Genomic DNA, 17,731 nt, shown 5'->3' on the forward strand with positions numbered 1-17,731 from the left:
CTTCATCGGTCTCCCTTGCCTTCTGTGGATGGTGCTGTCCGTGAGCTTATTGCGGAAGAAACTCGGTTTAAGGTGGCTCATGGTACTCCTGCTTCCCAGTCAGTTTTTGCCACTCCTCCGCTCTTGCCCACCCCATCTTCTCATTTATTTCAAGTTACTGGTAAGCCCAAGCCTCGGGTTTCCATGGATGAGTGCAGCTTCTGTCATCAGAAAGGCCATTGGGAACATGTATGTCCTAAACTTTTGCACCCCAAGGGTCGTTCATCTGGTTCACCATTCGCTAAGCCGACATTTTCAGGATCTCGCTCATCTGCCGCCTTTTCTGCACCAGTTTCTGAGAATGATCCATCTTCCAATATGCAGTCTATGTTTGAGCAGTTCAAGTCTTTCATGGTGGCCAATCCAAATCTTTCGTCCCCAGCCTCCGTTATGACTACCACTCAGTTCGGTTTGTCTGGTTCATCATTTTCAGGTAATATCCATACTTCGTGGATCTTTGATTCTGGTTGTTCACATCATATGACCCCGGTTGCATCTCTCCTCAGTAATTGTGTCTCTCCTTCTTCTACCACTATTGCTACTGCTAATGGTTCTTCTATGCCTGTACACTCTGTTGGTTCTATTTCTTGTTCCCATTTGTCTATTTCTCCTGTATTTTATGTGCCTAACCTCTCACTCAGTCTTATTTCTATTAGTCAATTATCTGATTCCGGTTTTGATGTTGTTTTCTCTTCTTCTCATTGTGTTGTACAGGACTGGGTATCCAAGAGGCAGATTGGGATCGAGCGTAGAGTTGGAGAACTATATATCTTGGACAGCTTACATGTTCCTCTAGAAGTGTCTTCTACTGCATTGTCTTCTTTTTGTTTAAACAATAAGTCTTCTTTGTTTTATATTTGGCATTCTAGGTTAGGTCATCTATCGAGTGATCGGTTGAGGATGTTAGTTAGGTCTGGACATTTAGGCAATTTTCCCATTAGTGATATTTTTGAGTGTCGTGGTTGTAAACTGGCTAAAATGTCTGCTCTTCCTTTTAATAAAAGTAGTTCTATTTCATCTTCTCCTTTTCAATTGGTCTATACTGATGTTTGGGGTCCTTCCCCTATAGTTACCAAGGGTGGTTCGCAATATTATGTAGCTTTTGTGGATGATTACAGCCGGTTTACTTGGGTTTATTTAATGACTCGAAAATTTGATTTTTACAAAATATATTCTAATTTTCACTCCATGATTCGCACTCAGTTTTCTATCACCATTAAAATTCTTCATTCTGATTTGGGGGGTGAGTATTACTTGTCTGAATTTGAGGAGTATTTAGCTATTCATGGAACTATTCATCAGTCTTCGTGTTCTGACACTCCTGCACAAAATGGTCGAGCTGAGCGCAAACATCGCCATCTCCTTGATACAGCTCGCTCTTTGTTGCTCTCATCTTTTGTCCCTTCTGTTTTCTGGGGAGAAGCTGTGCTCACTACTGCATATCTTCTCAATCGGATGCCTACTCCTCTTCTCTCAGGCTCATCTCCGTATGAGTGTCTTTTTGGTGTTACTCCCAATTATTCTCTTCTTCGTATTTTTGGTTCTGCATGCTTTGTGCTCTTGCCTAAACGGGCACGCTCTAAGCTTAGTTCTAGTTGTGTCCTATGTGTCTTTTTAGGGTATGGCATTAATCAGAAAGGTTATTGGTGCTATGATCTTGTCACCAAAAAGCTATATGTGTCTAGGCATGTCACTTTTTTAGAAAAACTACCCTACTACACTATACCTTCCACCCCTGTTCTTATTACTAAGGATGAATTGGTTCATGTTGACCCATTTCCTCCTAATGTTTCTCCTGATGAGTTTGTTTCTGACCTTGAGGTCTCTACTTTGCCTCTTACTAGCACTTCTAATACTTCTCCAGCTACCTTATCTCCAGCTCCCGCTTCTCCTGCTCCTCTTATTGTTTATCAACACCGCAAAGCACTTCCGAGCTCACCTGTCCCTCCAGTTGTTTCTTTGGATCCCGCTCCTCCTGCACATCGCTTCCCAAAGCGAGATCGTCATCCTCCGAACTGGTATGGTTTTGGTAATACATGTTTTTTCCTTTCCTATCAGTCTTTTCTTTCTTGTCTTCATACATATTTTGAGCCCAGGTCTTACAAGGAAGCTTGTCATGATCCCAATTGGATTGCCGCCATGAATGATGAGTTAACTGCTTTGGCTAACACTCAGACTTGGGATTTGGTTCCATTACCTGCTGATAAGAATGTTGTAGGCTGTAAATGGGTCTATAAGGTCAAAACCCTTTCTGATGGGCCTTTGGAACGGTACAAAGCTCGTCTAGTTGCCCAAGGCTTTTCTCAAGAGTATGGGATTGATTACGATGAGACTTTTGCCCCCGTTGCCAAGATGACTACTGTTCGTACTCTTATCTCTGTTGCCGCTGCCCATCATTGGCCCTTGTTTCAACTAGATGTCAAAAATGCTTTTCTGAATGGGCATCTTGCTGAAGAAGTGTATATGCGCCCTCCACTGGGTCTCTCTCACCCTCCTGGTGTTGTTTGTCGTCTTCCCCGTGCTTTATATGGTCTCAAGCAGTCTCCTCGTGCTTGGTATGAGCGATTTCACTTTGTTGCCCTTTAGCTTGGTTTTCGCCCTAGTCATCATGATTGTGCTCTCTTTGTTCGGGGCACTTCTGTTGGGCTTGTTCTCCTTCTCTTATATGTGGATGATATGATCATCACTGGCTCTGATTATAGTACTATTGAGGAGGTTAAGCATCAGTTGTTTCAGGAGTTCGAGATGAAGGATTTGGGGTTTCTTCGGTATTTTCTTGGTATTGAGGTTGCTACTTCTCCTACTGGGTATCTTCTCTCTCAGACTAAATATGCCCGTGATATTCTTTCTCGTGCCAATCTCACTGATGAGAAAATTGTTGACACTCCTCTTGAGTTGCATGCTAAGTTTTCTGCTTCTGATGGCGTTCCTCTTGAGGATCCCACTTTGTATCGCGAGTTGGTTGGGTGCCTTGTTTATCTCACCGTTACTCGTCCGGATATCTCCTATGCTGTGAACATTCTCAGTCAGTTTGTTTCTGCTCCTCGTTCCACACACTGGGCTGTCTTCGTACTTTGCGCTACCTTCGTGGCACTTTGTTGCAATGTTTACTGTTATCTGCCTCTTCGGACTTGACTTTCCGTGCCTATGCTGACGCTGTTTGGGCAAGTGACATCTCTGATCGCAAATCCACTTATGGTCTTTGTGTTTTCCTTGGCGATTCCCTCATATCCTGGAAGAGTAAGAAACAGTCTGTCGTTGCTCGTTCCACTGCTGAGGCTGAGTATCGTGCCATGGCGCATGCTACTTCTGAGATCGTTTGGCTTCGCTGGCTTCTTTCTGATATAGGTGTCTCTCTTTTGATCCGACTCCGTTGTATTGTGATAATCAGAGTGCTGTCCAGATTGCCCATAATTCCGTCTTTCATGAGCGGACCAAGCATGTTGAAATAGATTGTCACTTTGTTAGACAGCATCTTCAGGCTGGCACGGCCCATTTTTTTACGAAGACTCATACTGTTGCTCGTTTTCATTTTCTTCTTGGCAAACTTTCGATGCTTTCTGCGCTCGCATCCTCAGTTTGAGGGGGGGGGGGTGTGAATTATGTAGTTTATATTATTCATTAAGGATAGTTTAGTACTTTAGGTTATTAGGGTTTCATTCTATTGCTTATATATTTGTACTTCTTTTGATTAATTAATATACACAAGTTTTGTCATCTGTTAACAACTTCCACCATTTCACTTCTTAAGAGAGGGATTTTAATTAAGATAAAATAAATCTGTTAAAAATGGATTGCACAAGTCTTTCACTATTTTAATTATCTACATAGTTTTTTTTTTTTTTTTTTTTTTTTTTCATGATGGCAAATAATATGAAGGGAAAAGGTTTGTTAATGAAAAAGACGGGCCTTCGATGTGTCAACGGGCCTTTCCACCTCTTTGTATCGCCTTTCCTTCTTTTAGCTGCTCATCTCGAATCTTTCATCTTTAGCGAATCGTGGTCTGACCGCTCAAGGCTTATCTCTCTATCCTCTTTTCTCTTATAGAAAAGGGACTAAGTTACCCGTCTTTTCGGAATCCTCTCTTTAAATGGGTTGGGTACTAGAGAGGTACTCGAGAAGGTATGTCTTATTTATCCATTCCTCCTTTATTGCATTCTTTCTCTGGGATCAAAGCATTGGCACTCAAAACAGAAATCTGCCTTTCACTATTTTAATTATCTACATAGGTTTTTCAAGTAAAGAAATAAAATAATCAAGGAAAGTTTGCATGCAATCCTATAGGGCAACAATCTTTCAAGTGTTATCATTTCTCTTAAAGATATTAGTTGGTTGTCTATCATCTTTTTTTTTTTCTTTTTTCTTTTTTAAATCATGATGGCAAATAATATTTAAATAAACAAACTAATAAAATAAATAAATAGAGTTTCGTGCATGCAACGTGATTGGTTAGATGCCTTTCCTAGGTCAATCTCTCTAATCAATCTTACGACACTCTTAGGCTCTTAGGGTGCATGCCTAATTTCCTTCTTCCCCAAGGGTTGAGAAGATAACATCATCATGTGGGGTGGGCCCCACATGACAAGACAACATAGATTTATTGTTATTCTTTTTTATTTTCTAACTAGGTAGTTTCCTTCTAGCTAATCCTTAATTAGGTTAGTTATTATAATTGAAAGTCCACATCTAGAATTTTGGTCGGAATATTTGGTATCCCCTACAAAAGTGCACTTTTTTTTTTTATAATCTTTTTTGAGGCATATCACTTCTCTATTTTTTTCCACATCTTTTCATAAAAAGTCAAAAAGTAATCTTATTTAGATCATCCCAAACACACTCTAAATTGATAGTGTCCAAGATTACTACTAACCACAAAACCTTAATTTTATAACTTAATAATAGAATTGCTGCTATTAAAGTGACTTAATATAATATAACTTTATAATTGATCTAAAAAAATTGCGACACAAAAAGCTCATTGAAATAAATCATTTTGTGAAAATACGGGTTCTCGCAAAATCAAAACTAAAAAGACTAACTACAATAAAACCCCAATTATGTTGTTAGGGTTTCATCTCTAACCTAAGAAGAAAATGTTAGTTCCACATAAGTGCGGCTACTCTAATATATTGGAGGAACACTCTCTGATTCTTTCACTCTGCTCGGTTCCTCCCTTGAGCTCTCCTATGCCGACCTCTCCTGCCTTTCTTCTTCTCCTCCTTTTATAGACAAGTTCCTCCTCCTGTATGAATGAAAGAGAGAAGATTTCGATGCATGTATAGTGTTTTACTATTGATGAACAGTAAATTTTCTGGCGAAATTCAAGGCATGATTAGTATTTTTACTGTTTGCACAATAATTTTAGGCAAATTATACAAAAAGTGCATAGTAAAATTACAATGTGCATAGTAAAAAAATTTAGCTGCTAACATAGCATTTGTATTTGCATTTGGAGATTACGATGGACAGTAGGCGTGTGTTGAAACAGTCTTAAAATTGTTTTACATATTCATTCAAGTGAACATGAATACTGATTTCTTGATATGGAAGACTTTCTTTGATGAATATATGCTTGCTATTCTGATAATTATTAGTGGCTCATAGGTCAGCTGAATCTATATCGGAGAACAAAATTTGTTGACATGTCATGACTGGAATTACACAAATCTATTATGTTCTTTATACATTTATATCTTCCTTAACATTCATTTCTGGTGTTAATATTTTGGTCTTTGTCTTCTATTTGCAATGGCTTCACCTCATTAGATTAGATTTTGGTGCATCTGATATGTCAGTTTCCAAAGATCTCTGATTTTGTATAAATTGGTTGGGATTGCTTAGGACAAATTCTTGGCGTATACTTCGGAACAACACCCTGTTGTTCTTCAAATTGGGGGAAGTAATTTGGAAGACCTCGCAAAAGCAGCTGAACTAGCAAATGCTTACTGCTACGATGAGATTAATTTTAAGTTCGTCCTGTTGTTTTTGCCAATCTTATAACTTCTTTATTTTTCATCAGTCAACTGAGATCTTGTTCATCTTCCAGCTGCGGATGTCCTAGCCCAAAGGTTGCTGGACACGGGTGTTTTGGTGTGCGTCTTATGCTTGATCCAGAGGTTTGAATTATTGTGCTGACTATGTCATTTTGTGCAACCATTCTAGGCAGTGGGTTTGTTTGTCAATTTGCTCTGATATAGATGTCTGCTTTTTACAAGAAAAGTTTGTTGCTGAGGCTATGTCAGTGATTGCTGCCAACTCAGATGCTCCCGTCAGCGTTAAGTGCCGAATTGGTGTTGATGATCATGATTCATATAATGAGCTCTGTAAGTTGCTTTTATTTACTTTATTTTTCAATATATTCAAGTTAAGGAAATAAATTTGAATCTCTCTTTTACTGGAGAATAAAATTTATACCATGAGAAAATCAATGGATGACAGATTTGCTGTTAAAAAAGATATATGCTATCTTCTTCCTTCTATATCTCATCAGACTTGAACATTCACTTTTCGTTCTCATAGTGCATTTGAACATCCTATGGATGTGAAGCCAGTCCTTTTCTTTTTTTTTTCGGAGTACACGGAAGATGGCACAAACACATACTCTGCAATGGTGGTGTTATAAATTTTTTGAATTGCATGGTATATGATGATAAAAAGAGAAAAATAAATGAAATGACAGTTGATGACATTCTTAAATGACATGTCATGGAATGGAACTTAGATCATTTCATGTGGGAAAAATAAATAGAATCCATTTCAAATGCTAAGGGCAACAATGGAATAATTTAATTTCAATAAATATTTTCTAGGAAGCAACAGAGAAAATGAAGTAACCCAAAAGGCAAACAAACATTGAAACGCTGCTTGTGAAAAGTTCACATGAATCGCTCAAAATTAATCTGTGAAACCATTCCTGCTTGGGAACGTTATTGCTTCCAAATTGGCCAAACTTGGGTTTAATTGAGTAGTTTTAAAATCTTCAAAAGCTTAACTGCTCCTTTGACAACTTAAAAAGTCTTTTTAATCGTGTTATAATTCACACTCTTTGCTGAAATATTAAATTAATTCTGGTTCGTAAGCTCGCTTACTAAAAAGAATGAAGCTAGGGCAAAAATATTGTGAATGCCCAACTTGTCAAGGAAAGAGTAAAATAGCATACTAAACACTCTTTTAGTCAAAATATTTGCAAGTTGATCTCCCATGTTGACAAACACGGTGCAAATCCTCATTCAACTTCTCTTTGATGAAATATCTATCAACCTCCGCATGTTTTGTTCTATCATGTTGAACTAGATTGTGTGCAATGTTAATAGCACTTTATTGTCACAATACAATTTTGTGGAACTTTTCTAATCAAAACCGAACTCCTTCTAAAGCAACTTCAGCCACGACAATTCACATATTCCATGAGTTATTGATCTAAATTATGCTTTTGCACTTGACTTGGCAACCACAGATTGCTTCTTGCTACACCATGTTACGAAGGTGTAGGTACCCTAAAGTGGATCTCATGCTGGTGATGCATCCTACCCAATTTGCATCAGTATAGGCTTCTATCTGCAAATCATCATTTTTCTAAAACAACATACCCCTACCAAGTGCTGAGTTCAAGTACCTCAAAATCCTATACACAACCTTCATATGAATCTCACGAGTTGAATGCATAAAGTGACTAACCACAGTAATTGGATGTGCTAAGTTAGGCTGAGTGAGTGAAAGATAAATAAATCTACCAAGTCTTTGATAATGACCCCTATCAACAAAAGTTTCCCTTTCACTATCCCCTCGTCTATGATTCTGTTCAATAGGAGTGTTCAAAGCTTTACATCCCCATTCCATTGTTTCGTTGCCTACATGGAATGACATTGGAATAAGATGATAATTCTCATTCTCATGTTTGGTTATACCTATTAAACTCATGGAATGAAATAAATTTTTATTATTTATTTATTTTTTTAACAAACTAGTAACAAATAAATTAAAAATTTATGTAGATTATGATAATGTTAATAGTTGTGGAAGTGGTGGTGTGAGTTGTGATAGTGGCGGTGGTGGTGGCGGCATCGGTGGTGGTGATAGCAACGATAGTAGGATGGTGGAAGTGGCGGTGGTAGCATCGGTGGTGGTGATAACAATGATAGTAAGATGGTGGTAGGTTGTTGTGGCGTTAGGTGGCATTGGTGGTGGTGATAGCAATGATAGTAGGATGGTGGTAGGTTGTTGTGGTGTTAGTGGTGGTGGTAAGGTGGTGTTGTGGTTGCGATGGTAGTGGTTGTGGTGGCGACAATAGTGGCAGTGGCGGCGGCCAACGGTAGTGTGATGTTTATGAAGGTTGTAGTAATGGTGGTAAGGCAGTGGTTAGTGGCAGAGGTAGTGGTGGTTTTACGGTAGTGGTTTTGCTGATGGTAATAGTGATGGTTTTATGATTGTGGATGTCGTGGTAGTGGTTGTGACGGCAGTGCTGGTGGTAGTAGTGGTGACATCAGTAGTACGGTGGTGGTAGTATTGTGGTGTGGTGGTGGTTGAGGCAGCGACCCTTGTGGTGGTAGTAGTGGTTGTGGTTACAATGGGGTGTGGTGGCAGCGGTGGTGGTAGGGTGGTGGAGTGGGTGGTAGGAGAAGGATATAGTGGTGGCAGCTAAATGATAATATTTTTTTAAGTCCCTACAAAATAATAATAATAATAATAGTAATAATAATAATAAAATTTTATGGTGTGATGAAATGAAATGGCCATTCGTTAGATTGAAGGAAGGAATAGGCATTCCCACATTTTGTTGGAATAGCCCACTTAGATAAGGCGTAGCAAACAAGGGAAAGGGAATACAAAGTTAGAATAGGCATTTCATTCTAGCCCATTCCATCGTACCAAACGTCCTTCTTTATTTCAAATTCTTTGGCTAAGGAATTCTTTAATTTCTACATCTCAGCTATATCATCCACAACCAATCCAATATCACTGATATACACTACTAGTGCAGTTATCTTCTCATGTGATGAATGTATTACAAACAAGGTATGGTCAGCTTGACATTGACGATGTCCAACTTTGAGTATGGCTTTGGTAAATCTCTTAAACTAGGCTCTTGGTGATTGTTTCAAACCATACAATGACTTCTTTAGCTTGCAAACCTTTCCACTATTATTGGGAAGTGGGAATCGAGGAGGGATGTCCATGTACACTTCGTCTTTCAAGTTACCATGAAGAAAGGCATTTTTAAAAGGCATTTTTTACGTTAAGCTGCTGAGGTCAACCTAGTTAGCTGCCAATGAAAGAATGACTCTAATGGAATTCACCTTTGCTAATGGAGAAAAGGTCTCTTGATAATCAATTCCACTAGCCTAATTTTATATCTCTCAACTGAGCCATCTTCTTTATGTTTCACAATGACCACCCACTTACATCCAACTTGTTTCTTTTCATAAGGTAATTCTGTGAGATTTAAGATATCTTATATTATTTAGTATATGAGGATAACTTAATGAAGCTTGAGTAACCAGCTTAGGGTATGATGAGATATCATCCCTTATTTATAAATAAAGATTAGGGTTTACAAGGTAGACAATTACAATCCCTGAGTGCATAAAAAAATGATTACAGACTCTTTCGGCTAATATAATATGCTAAGTGACTTTCGGTGATTATAATATGCCAACACTCCCCCTCAAGCTGGTGCGAAGATATCTCTCATGCCCAGCTTGCCTAATATGTCGTGAAACGGTTTATTCCCAACTCCCTTGGTGAGAATGTCAGCAAGTTGGTCACCAGACTGAACAAAAGGAGTACAAATGGTACCACTAGTGAGTTTCTCCTTAATGAAGTGGCGATCAATCTCAACATATTTTGTCCTGTCATGTTGAACTGGATTGTGAGCAATGTTGATGGCGGCCTTATTATCACAGTATAACCGCATGGAGTCCGTCTGAGCAATACCTAGATCATTCAACAATAATTTGATCCATAAAAGTTCACACACACCTTGTGCCATAGCTCTAAACTCAGCTTCTGCACTTGACCTGGCAACCACATTCTGTTTCTTACTCCTCCAAGTAACTAGGTTGCCGCCGACAAATGTACAATACCCTGAAGTTGATCTCCTATCAGTTACTGACCCAGCCCAGTCAGCATCTGTATAGGCTTCTACACGAAGATGATCATACTTTGAAAAATACAGACCCTTACCAGGAGCAGACTTCAAATACCTCAAGATTCTCATGACAGCCTCAAGGTGAATCTGATGAGGAGCATGCATAAACTGACTAACTACACTGACAGCAACAGCAATATCAGGACGGGAGTGAGATAGGTAAATGAGCTTACCCACTAAACGTTGATAACTCCCCCTATCCACAACTTCTCCTCCTTCATCATCCCCCAATTTCTGATTAGGTTCCAGTGGGGTGGCACATGCCTTGCAGCCAAGCATCCCAGTTTCCTTCAACAGGTCAAGCACATATTTTCTCTGTGAGATAAATATCCCATCCTTAGAGCGAGCAACTTCAATTCCCAGAAAATACTTCAAGCTTCCCAAGTCTTTGATTTCAAATTCTTTGGCTAAATATTTCTTCAACAGAGGTATTTCCCCACTATCATTGCCTGTAAGAACTATGTCATCTACATAAACAATAAGTGCTGTAGTCTTACCGCATGAGGAATGTTTCACAAATAATGTGTGATCTGCCTGACTTTGTTTGAATCCATATTTAAACATAGCCTGAGTGAATCTCTCGAACCAAGCCCTTGGAGACTGTTTGAGACCATATAATGACTTCCGAAGTTTGCATACTTTCCCTTCTGTTTGATGATCCTCAAAACCCGGAGGAATGTCCATATATACTTCTTCTTCGAGGTCACCATGGAGAAAAGCATTCTTGACATCAAACTGATAAAGCGGCCAATCTAGATTAGCTGCTAGAGAGAGAAGTACTCTGACTGAATTCATTTTAGCCACGGGTGCGAAGGTCTCCTGATAATCAATGCCATATGTCTGAGTAAACCCTTTTGCCACAAGTCTTGCCTTGTATCGCTCAATAGACCCATCTGCTTTGTGTTTCACAGTATATACCCATTTACAGCCCACAGGTCGTTTGCCCGTAGGTAACTCAGTCAATTCCCAAGTGCCATTCTTCCTAAGTGCTTTCATTTCCTCAATCATGGCTAGCTTCCACTCAGAGATAGCAAGAGCATCCTGAAAATGGTTAGGAATGCTAACAGAGGAAATATTGGACACAAATGCTCTATATGAGGATGACAAATGAGAGTATGATACAAACTGGGAGATAGGATGTTGAGTACAAGATCTCACACCCTTCCTTTTGGCAATAGGAACATCAAGGTCAATGGACTCACGAGATTCAAAGTTACCTAGACTCTCATCAGAAGCAGGAGATGGCAGTGGAGTAGCAGAAATGGTCCCGTGTATCCAGTTAACTTGTTTTCTGTCGATGTCCCGGACATAAACATGGCCATCCTTATTCTTGGTGACAGTGGGTTCTATAGTTCCAGTAGAAGAGGGGGGTGCAAGAACAACTGGTTCTATCATAGGAGGCACAGGACTCACTTCTACCATAGGAGGCACAGGACTCACTTCACACCAAGGCTCCCCCGGAAAGGAGGACGGTGACACCGGAGAAGACAAGAAATAGGACTGGGACTCAAAGAAAGAGACATCCATGGACACAAACCACTTACGAGAAGGAGGGTGGTAACATTTATACCCCTTTTGAGTAGGAGAATAACCAAGGAAAACACACTTGAGGGAGCGAGGGTCCAACTTACCACGAGAGGGAGAGTGATTATGGACAAAACAGACACAACCAAATATTTTGGGAGGAATAGAAAACAAGGACTGAGAACCGAGGAGGACGTGAAGGGGAGCCTGTTTGTCCAAGACCTGGGTAGGGAGACGATTAATAAGATAGGCAGCGGTGAGAACGGCATCGCCCCAATAGGGTCGAGGCACGTTCATAAAAAAACACATGCACCGAGCTATGTCAAGAAGATGCCGATTCTTGCGTTCAGCCACCCCATTTTGTTGAGGGGTATTGGTACAAGAGGTCTGATGGATAATGCCATGAGTAGAGAAATATTGCCCTAACCCAGAATCTATGTATTCCCCGCCATTATCAGAACGAAATATTTTGATAGTGGCCCCAAACTGAGTACAAATCATCTTATGAAAAGTGCGAAACACAGAGAAAACTTCACTCTTATCTTTCATGAGATACACCCAAGTAGCACGAGAAAAATCATCAATAAATGTAACAAACCAGCGATGACCTTTCACAGACAGAACACGAGAGGGACCCCAAACATCAGAATGTATTAATGAAAAAGGAACTAAGCTTTTATTCAAACTGGGAGCAAAAGAAGCTCTATGTTGTTTTCCAAGTTGACAAGACTCACAAAGAAAGTCAGACACATGATGATTTGCGAAACTAGAAGGAAATAAATGCTTAAGTAAATGAAATGAGGGATGCCCAAGACGCCGATGCCACAGCCATACATCAGCGGGGGTAGTAGAAGACGTGGTGGAAGAATAAGCAAGTTTGTCCGGTTGATCTAGGAAGTAGAGACCATTTTCTGCACTACCACTGCCAATCGTCCTCCCCGTGACAAGGTCCTGAAAAAGACAATGATCAGGAAAAAACGTCACACAACAATTCAAATCCTGGGTAAGACGACTTAAGGATAACAGATTAACAGAAAACTTGGGAACATGGAGAACAGAAGATAGATGCATGGTAGGAGTGACTTGGACTAAACCTTTTCCAGAAATGGAAGAAACAGTTCCATCGGCAATCCTAACTTTGTCCTGACCTGAAGAGGGCTTATAGGCAGAGAAAAGATCAGAGGAGCCAGACATATGATCTGAGGCACCAGAATCAATAATCCAAGGCAAAGATGTATGACACAGGAAAGTACAAGGAGAAGATGCTAAGTTACCTGAGCGGGCAAAGGACGAGGAAGCGGTACTGAGAGTAGTAGAAGATCGGCGGTCCAACAATTGGCGCAAAGCATCCTCCAGCTCAGTATCAGAAGCCTGGGTAACAGAAGTGGAATTAGAATCAAGGGTATCAACGGCACTAGACTGATGAGCCCGGGAATAGGAACCACGTCCTCGAGAGTGGCCTGACCGACCTCCTCGCGAACCAGACCGATCACCTCGACTCCCAGATGGAGTCCCATGAAGCTTCCAACATGTCTCACGAGTATGCCGCGGCTTCTTGCAATAATCACAGAATACAGACTCCTTAGCAGCAGATAGAGGAGGCAGGCTGAGGCCATCTCGAGGAGTAGACAGTAATGCGGAACGGTCAGTAGAGACAGGGGACATCATAGCAGACCGACGACTCTCCTCATTTTGTACATAGGCAAATGCCTCCTGTAGTGAAGGAAGAGTGTCCATACTCAGAACTCGACCCCTAACTGGATCATACTCCATATTTAGGCCGGCCAAAAATTTAAAGACCCGTTCCCGTGCGATGAACTTCTTGTACCCGACAGAATCAGTAGGGCAAACGGGCTTATAGTCTTCCAGGTGGTCAAGGCGTTTCCAGCCGTTGGTGAGGAAAGTGAAGTACTGAAGAACAGTCTGCTCCCCCTGAAGTGTGCTCTCAATAGAGCGACGCAACTCAAATGCCTGTGAAAAATTTCCTTTGCAGGAATAGGTAACAGCCACAGCCTCCCAAATGTCCTGGGCAGTCTCCATAGACAAGTAGCCCTCACCAAGTTCTGGAACCATCGAATGGATAAGCCAACTCATAATCAAAGAGTTAGTAATCTCCCATTGGTCCTAACTTGAGTCAGTGGTACTAGGTGCCTGTATCCTGCCATCAACATACCCCATCTTCCCTCTGCTTTTCAAAAATAAAGTCAAACTTTGAGACCATGCTAGGTAGTTCTGACCATTAAATAGAGAGGTGGTGATTTTCAGACTAGGATTGGAGTTCTCAGTCATGGTAGTAGGTAGAATGAGACTCTCACTTTTTGGTGTTTGAGACGAAGAGGACACACTAGTGGAATCTGTCATGGATACAATACTACCAAACCCGCAACAAACTAGTGGAAATCACAAACCCAGAAGGTGGAAGTGAGATATCAGGTACAATGACCACTATAAAGACATAACAAAATTACGAAACCATTTAATTTTGTTTTTTTTTTTTTTGAATTAATTAATTAATTAATTAATTAATTAATTTTTTTTTTTTTTTTAAATTGAGTTATTTATGGATACATGTCTTTATATATATAAATATCTCTATATCAGGCTATATTTATATAAATATTAGGATATATATATATGTATATATATATATATTTATATATACCACAGTGAGATCAGAGTCTGAGGAAGACGAGTGACGAAGAAGACGAGGGACGAAATGGCTGGAGGAGATTGCCGAGATGGCTGGAGGAGATGACGGCTGAGTGATGATCGACAGAGGAAGGCGAGGAGGTCGACTGAGGAAGACGGCTGAGGAGATCGACCGAGTTGCGGAGATCGACTGAGGAAGATGACGGCTGAGTGACGATCGACTGATTGAGGAAGACGGCTGAGGAAGACGATCCACCCAGGTAAGCTTCGAACCCTAGAGTGTTGTTGGTGAAGAAGGTCTACCAACGAGGGTGAACCGAAACCCTATAGGTTCGGCTCTGATACCATGAAGCTTGAGTAACCAGCTTAGGGTATGATGAGATATCATCCCTTATTTATAAATAAAGATTAGGGTTTACAAGGTAGACAATTACAATCCCTGAGTGCATAAAAAAATGATTACAGACTCTTTCGGCTAATATAATATGCTAAGTGACTTTCGGTGATTATAATATGCCAACACTTAAGTCTTAGTACATGTAATAAGGTTTTTAAGGTTATCATAGTTTGCCTATTTAACTTGTAATCTCTTTTGCTAATTAAGTGATAATAAAATACAATATCTTTGGTTACTTGTTTCATGGTATCAAAGTAGGTTAGCGGCAACCCTAGCCGCTAGTGGTTCCGTCATTGATAATCCATATCAGATTGGAAGTACATCAATCAGTCGCGATTTCTCTCTCTAGTCGCACACCTAGATTCCTTGGCAACACCTTTGGTTGGGTCGACAACCATCGTCGACTTCTTTGTCCTCGTCACATATCGCAAACAACTTCTTCGTTCTTGTTTTTGTCGTTGCAACCATTGGTCTTGTCTGTGACCTCTCTATTCTCGTTTTGTCCTAATTGGTGACTCCTAATCTCATTTGTTCTTGTTGGTGACTTCCCTAAGTGGCTTGACTTTTTTGGTCGATATCTCTGATTGTTTCGTCAGATACTTAGCTCTTTGGCTCAATTTCTCTCTAGTTTAGCTGCTTCTCTTTCGCTGATCTCTAGTCCGTTCTTTCTGAATGGACTGCATCATTGGTTTTCATTGCTTACATAGTATTGATTTTTTGCATTACTATTAGTGGATATTTTGCAAAATGATTGATGACAAGCTACATGCTATAGTATTCGATTGAAGGGACCAACTACTCATATTGGTCTAGCGTTATGAAGGATTTCTTAGTAGGCAAGGGTATGTGGGGATATGTTGTTGGTTTGATTGTTTGCGCTATTGAATCCAAAGAAACTGAATTTGATGTTGCGAAATGGGATAAAGAAAATGCTCGGATTCTTATTTGGTTCCATAACTCTGTACAACCAAGTAATGGGATGATTTTCTTCAAATACTCTAAAGCTGATGTGTACCTTAAATCCAAATTTGCTAACTTGAGATGTTTATATGCAACTCCACACAAAAACATAAGTCTATTAAGGATTTTTACAATGAAATGGCTACTTACTGGGATCAACTGGCACTTATGGATCACTCTGAACTGCAATTCCTGGAACTTACATGAAGTATTTGGAAAAACAATGTCTTGTTCAATTTATGATGGCTCTCCATGTTCAATTTGAGCCACTTCACGAAGCCATCTTACATCAATCTTCCTTACTATCTGTCGATGGTGTTGTTTAAGAGCTTATTGTTGAGGAAACTCAATTCAAAGTTGCTCATGGTGCCTATCCTTAGTCTGTTTTTGTTGCTCCACCTCCTCTGCCTACTCCTACTTCTCATTTGGTTCAAGTTATTGGCAAGCCACAGCCCGTGTCGCTATGCATGAGTGCAATTTTTGTTACCAAAAGGGCCATTGGAAACATGCATGCCCTAAGCTCTTGCAACCTCCATCATTCTCTTGATCATCACTGCAACCACCTCGTCCCTCTGCTACTCTTGCCAATTCAGTTTCTAGTACTGCTCCATCTCTCTCCATGCAGTCTATATTCAAGCAGTTTAAGTCTTCATTGTAGCCGCTTAGGATATTTCTCCTCAAGCCTCAATTTTGACCATCACTTACTTAGGTATGCTTGGTTTCTTTCCCTTCGGTATTCTACCTCACACATGGAGTTTTTATTCTGGTTGCTCTCATCCTATAAAGCACGGATACTCCGAAATGGCCCTCGTGCGCGTGTCGGATACGTATCGGATACAGATACACGTCCGATACGGCAGGATACGTATCAGATATGGCAAAGAAGTATCCCAGTTTTTTTTTTTTTTTTTTTTTAATTTTTTGAATTTCAGATACGTTTGGGATACGTGAGGATACTTCAGGGATACACTCGAGATATTTTCGGGATACAACGGGGCGAAAAAATAATTTTAAAAACTTATAATGGGGTCAAAGTGTAAAATAACAAGAGCAATCTAAAATAAAACAAAAAAATAAAACAAACCCTAGCTCACTCTCAACCTCGACGGAGCAACAATTCGAACAGCAGCAAGGAAGAGGAGGAGGAGTCTCTATCGTCTCTATCGCAATTCGCGAACAGCAGCGTAGAGGAGGAGTCGATCAAGGTTTGTCCTGTCTCGCTCTCACTTTCATTCTCTCTCTCTCTTGCTCGCTCGCTCACTCTCACTCTTGCTCGCTCGCTCGCTCTCTCTCTCACTTATCTGTCACTCGATCTGAGTCCCTCTCTCGCTCTCTCACACCCTCTCTCTCTCTCGATCTCATTCTCTCTCTCTCTCCCCCTCTCCCTCTCCCTCGATCTCTCTGTCCCTCTCGCTCAATCTCACTCGCTCTCTCTCTCTCCCTCTCGCTCAATCTCTGTCCCTCTCACTGTACTAACCCCTTTGAATTTTTTTTTTATTTTTATTTTTTTTTATCGTTGAAAGGGTAAATTCTTTCCCCCCTTAATTTGAATTGCATTATGGTTGTTATGGGTGATGCATTATGGTTGTTATGGGTTTTATTTTTACATACTACATTACTAAAAATTATAAAAATAATATTTTTTACAAACGTATCCCTGCTGTACCCGTATCCTAGTCTTTAAAATTTTGCCGTGTCGCTACCCATATCCCGTATCTGTATCCGTTCTTCCTAGCTCTCATCATATGACTCATGCTTTGTCTATCGTTAGTAATTGCGTTTCTTCATCTTCCCCTTTTTGTATTACTACTACTAATGGATCTCCATGTCTATTAGTTCTATTGGTTCTATCTCCTTCCCTTTCTTAGGCCTTTGTAATGCCATTTATGTTCTTTAATTATCTCTAAGTCTTATTTCTATTAGCCATTTGTCACATTTAGGATTTGATGTTATCTTTTCTTCTTCTGAATGTATTTTGCAGGATCAAGTGCCCCAGAAGTAGATTAGGATCAGGC

General features: G+C 40.2%; 1 protein-coding gene across 6 annotated transcripts in view; it reads left to right on the forward strand.

The window, feature by feature from the left end:
* LOC114282730 (uncharacterized) overlaps window positions 1-17,731 on the forward strand; it is an 86,448-nt gene that overhangs the window by 24,648 nt on the left and 44,069 nt on the right. For all 6 annotated transcript variants that reach the window (XM_082882740.1, XM_082882737.1, XM_082882738.1 and 3 more), the window contains 3 exons: window positions 5,881-6,008; window positions 6,086-6,155; window positions 6,260-6,362. In XM_082882740.1, coding sequence (XP_082738866.1) covers window positions 5,881-6,008; window positions 6,086-6,155; window positions 6,260-6,362 — 301 coding nt within the window. The remainder of the gene's footprint in view (window positions 1-5,880; window positions 6,009-6,085; window positions 6,156-6,259; window positions 6,363-17,731) is intronic.

The sequence above is a fragment of the Camellia sinensis genome, chromosome 8 (genome assembly GCF_055761805.1).
Source record: "Camellia sinensis isolate YWXY chromosome 8, ASM5576180v1, whole genome shotgun sequence".
NCBI classification, from domain to species: domain Eukaryota; kingdom Viridiplantae; phylum Streptophyta; class Magnoliopsida; order Ericales; family Theaceae; genus Camellia; species Camellia sinensis.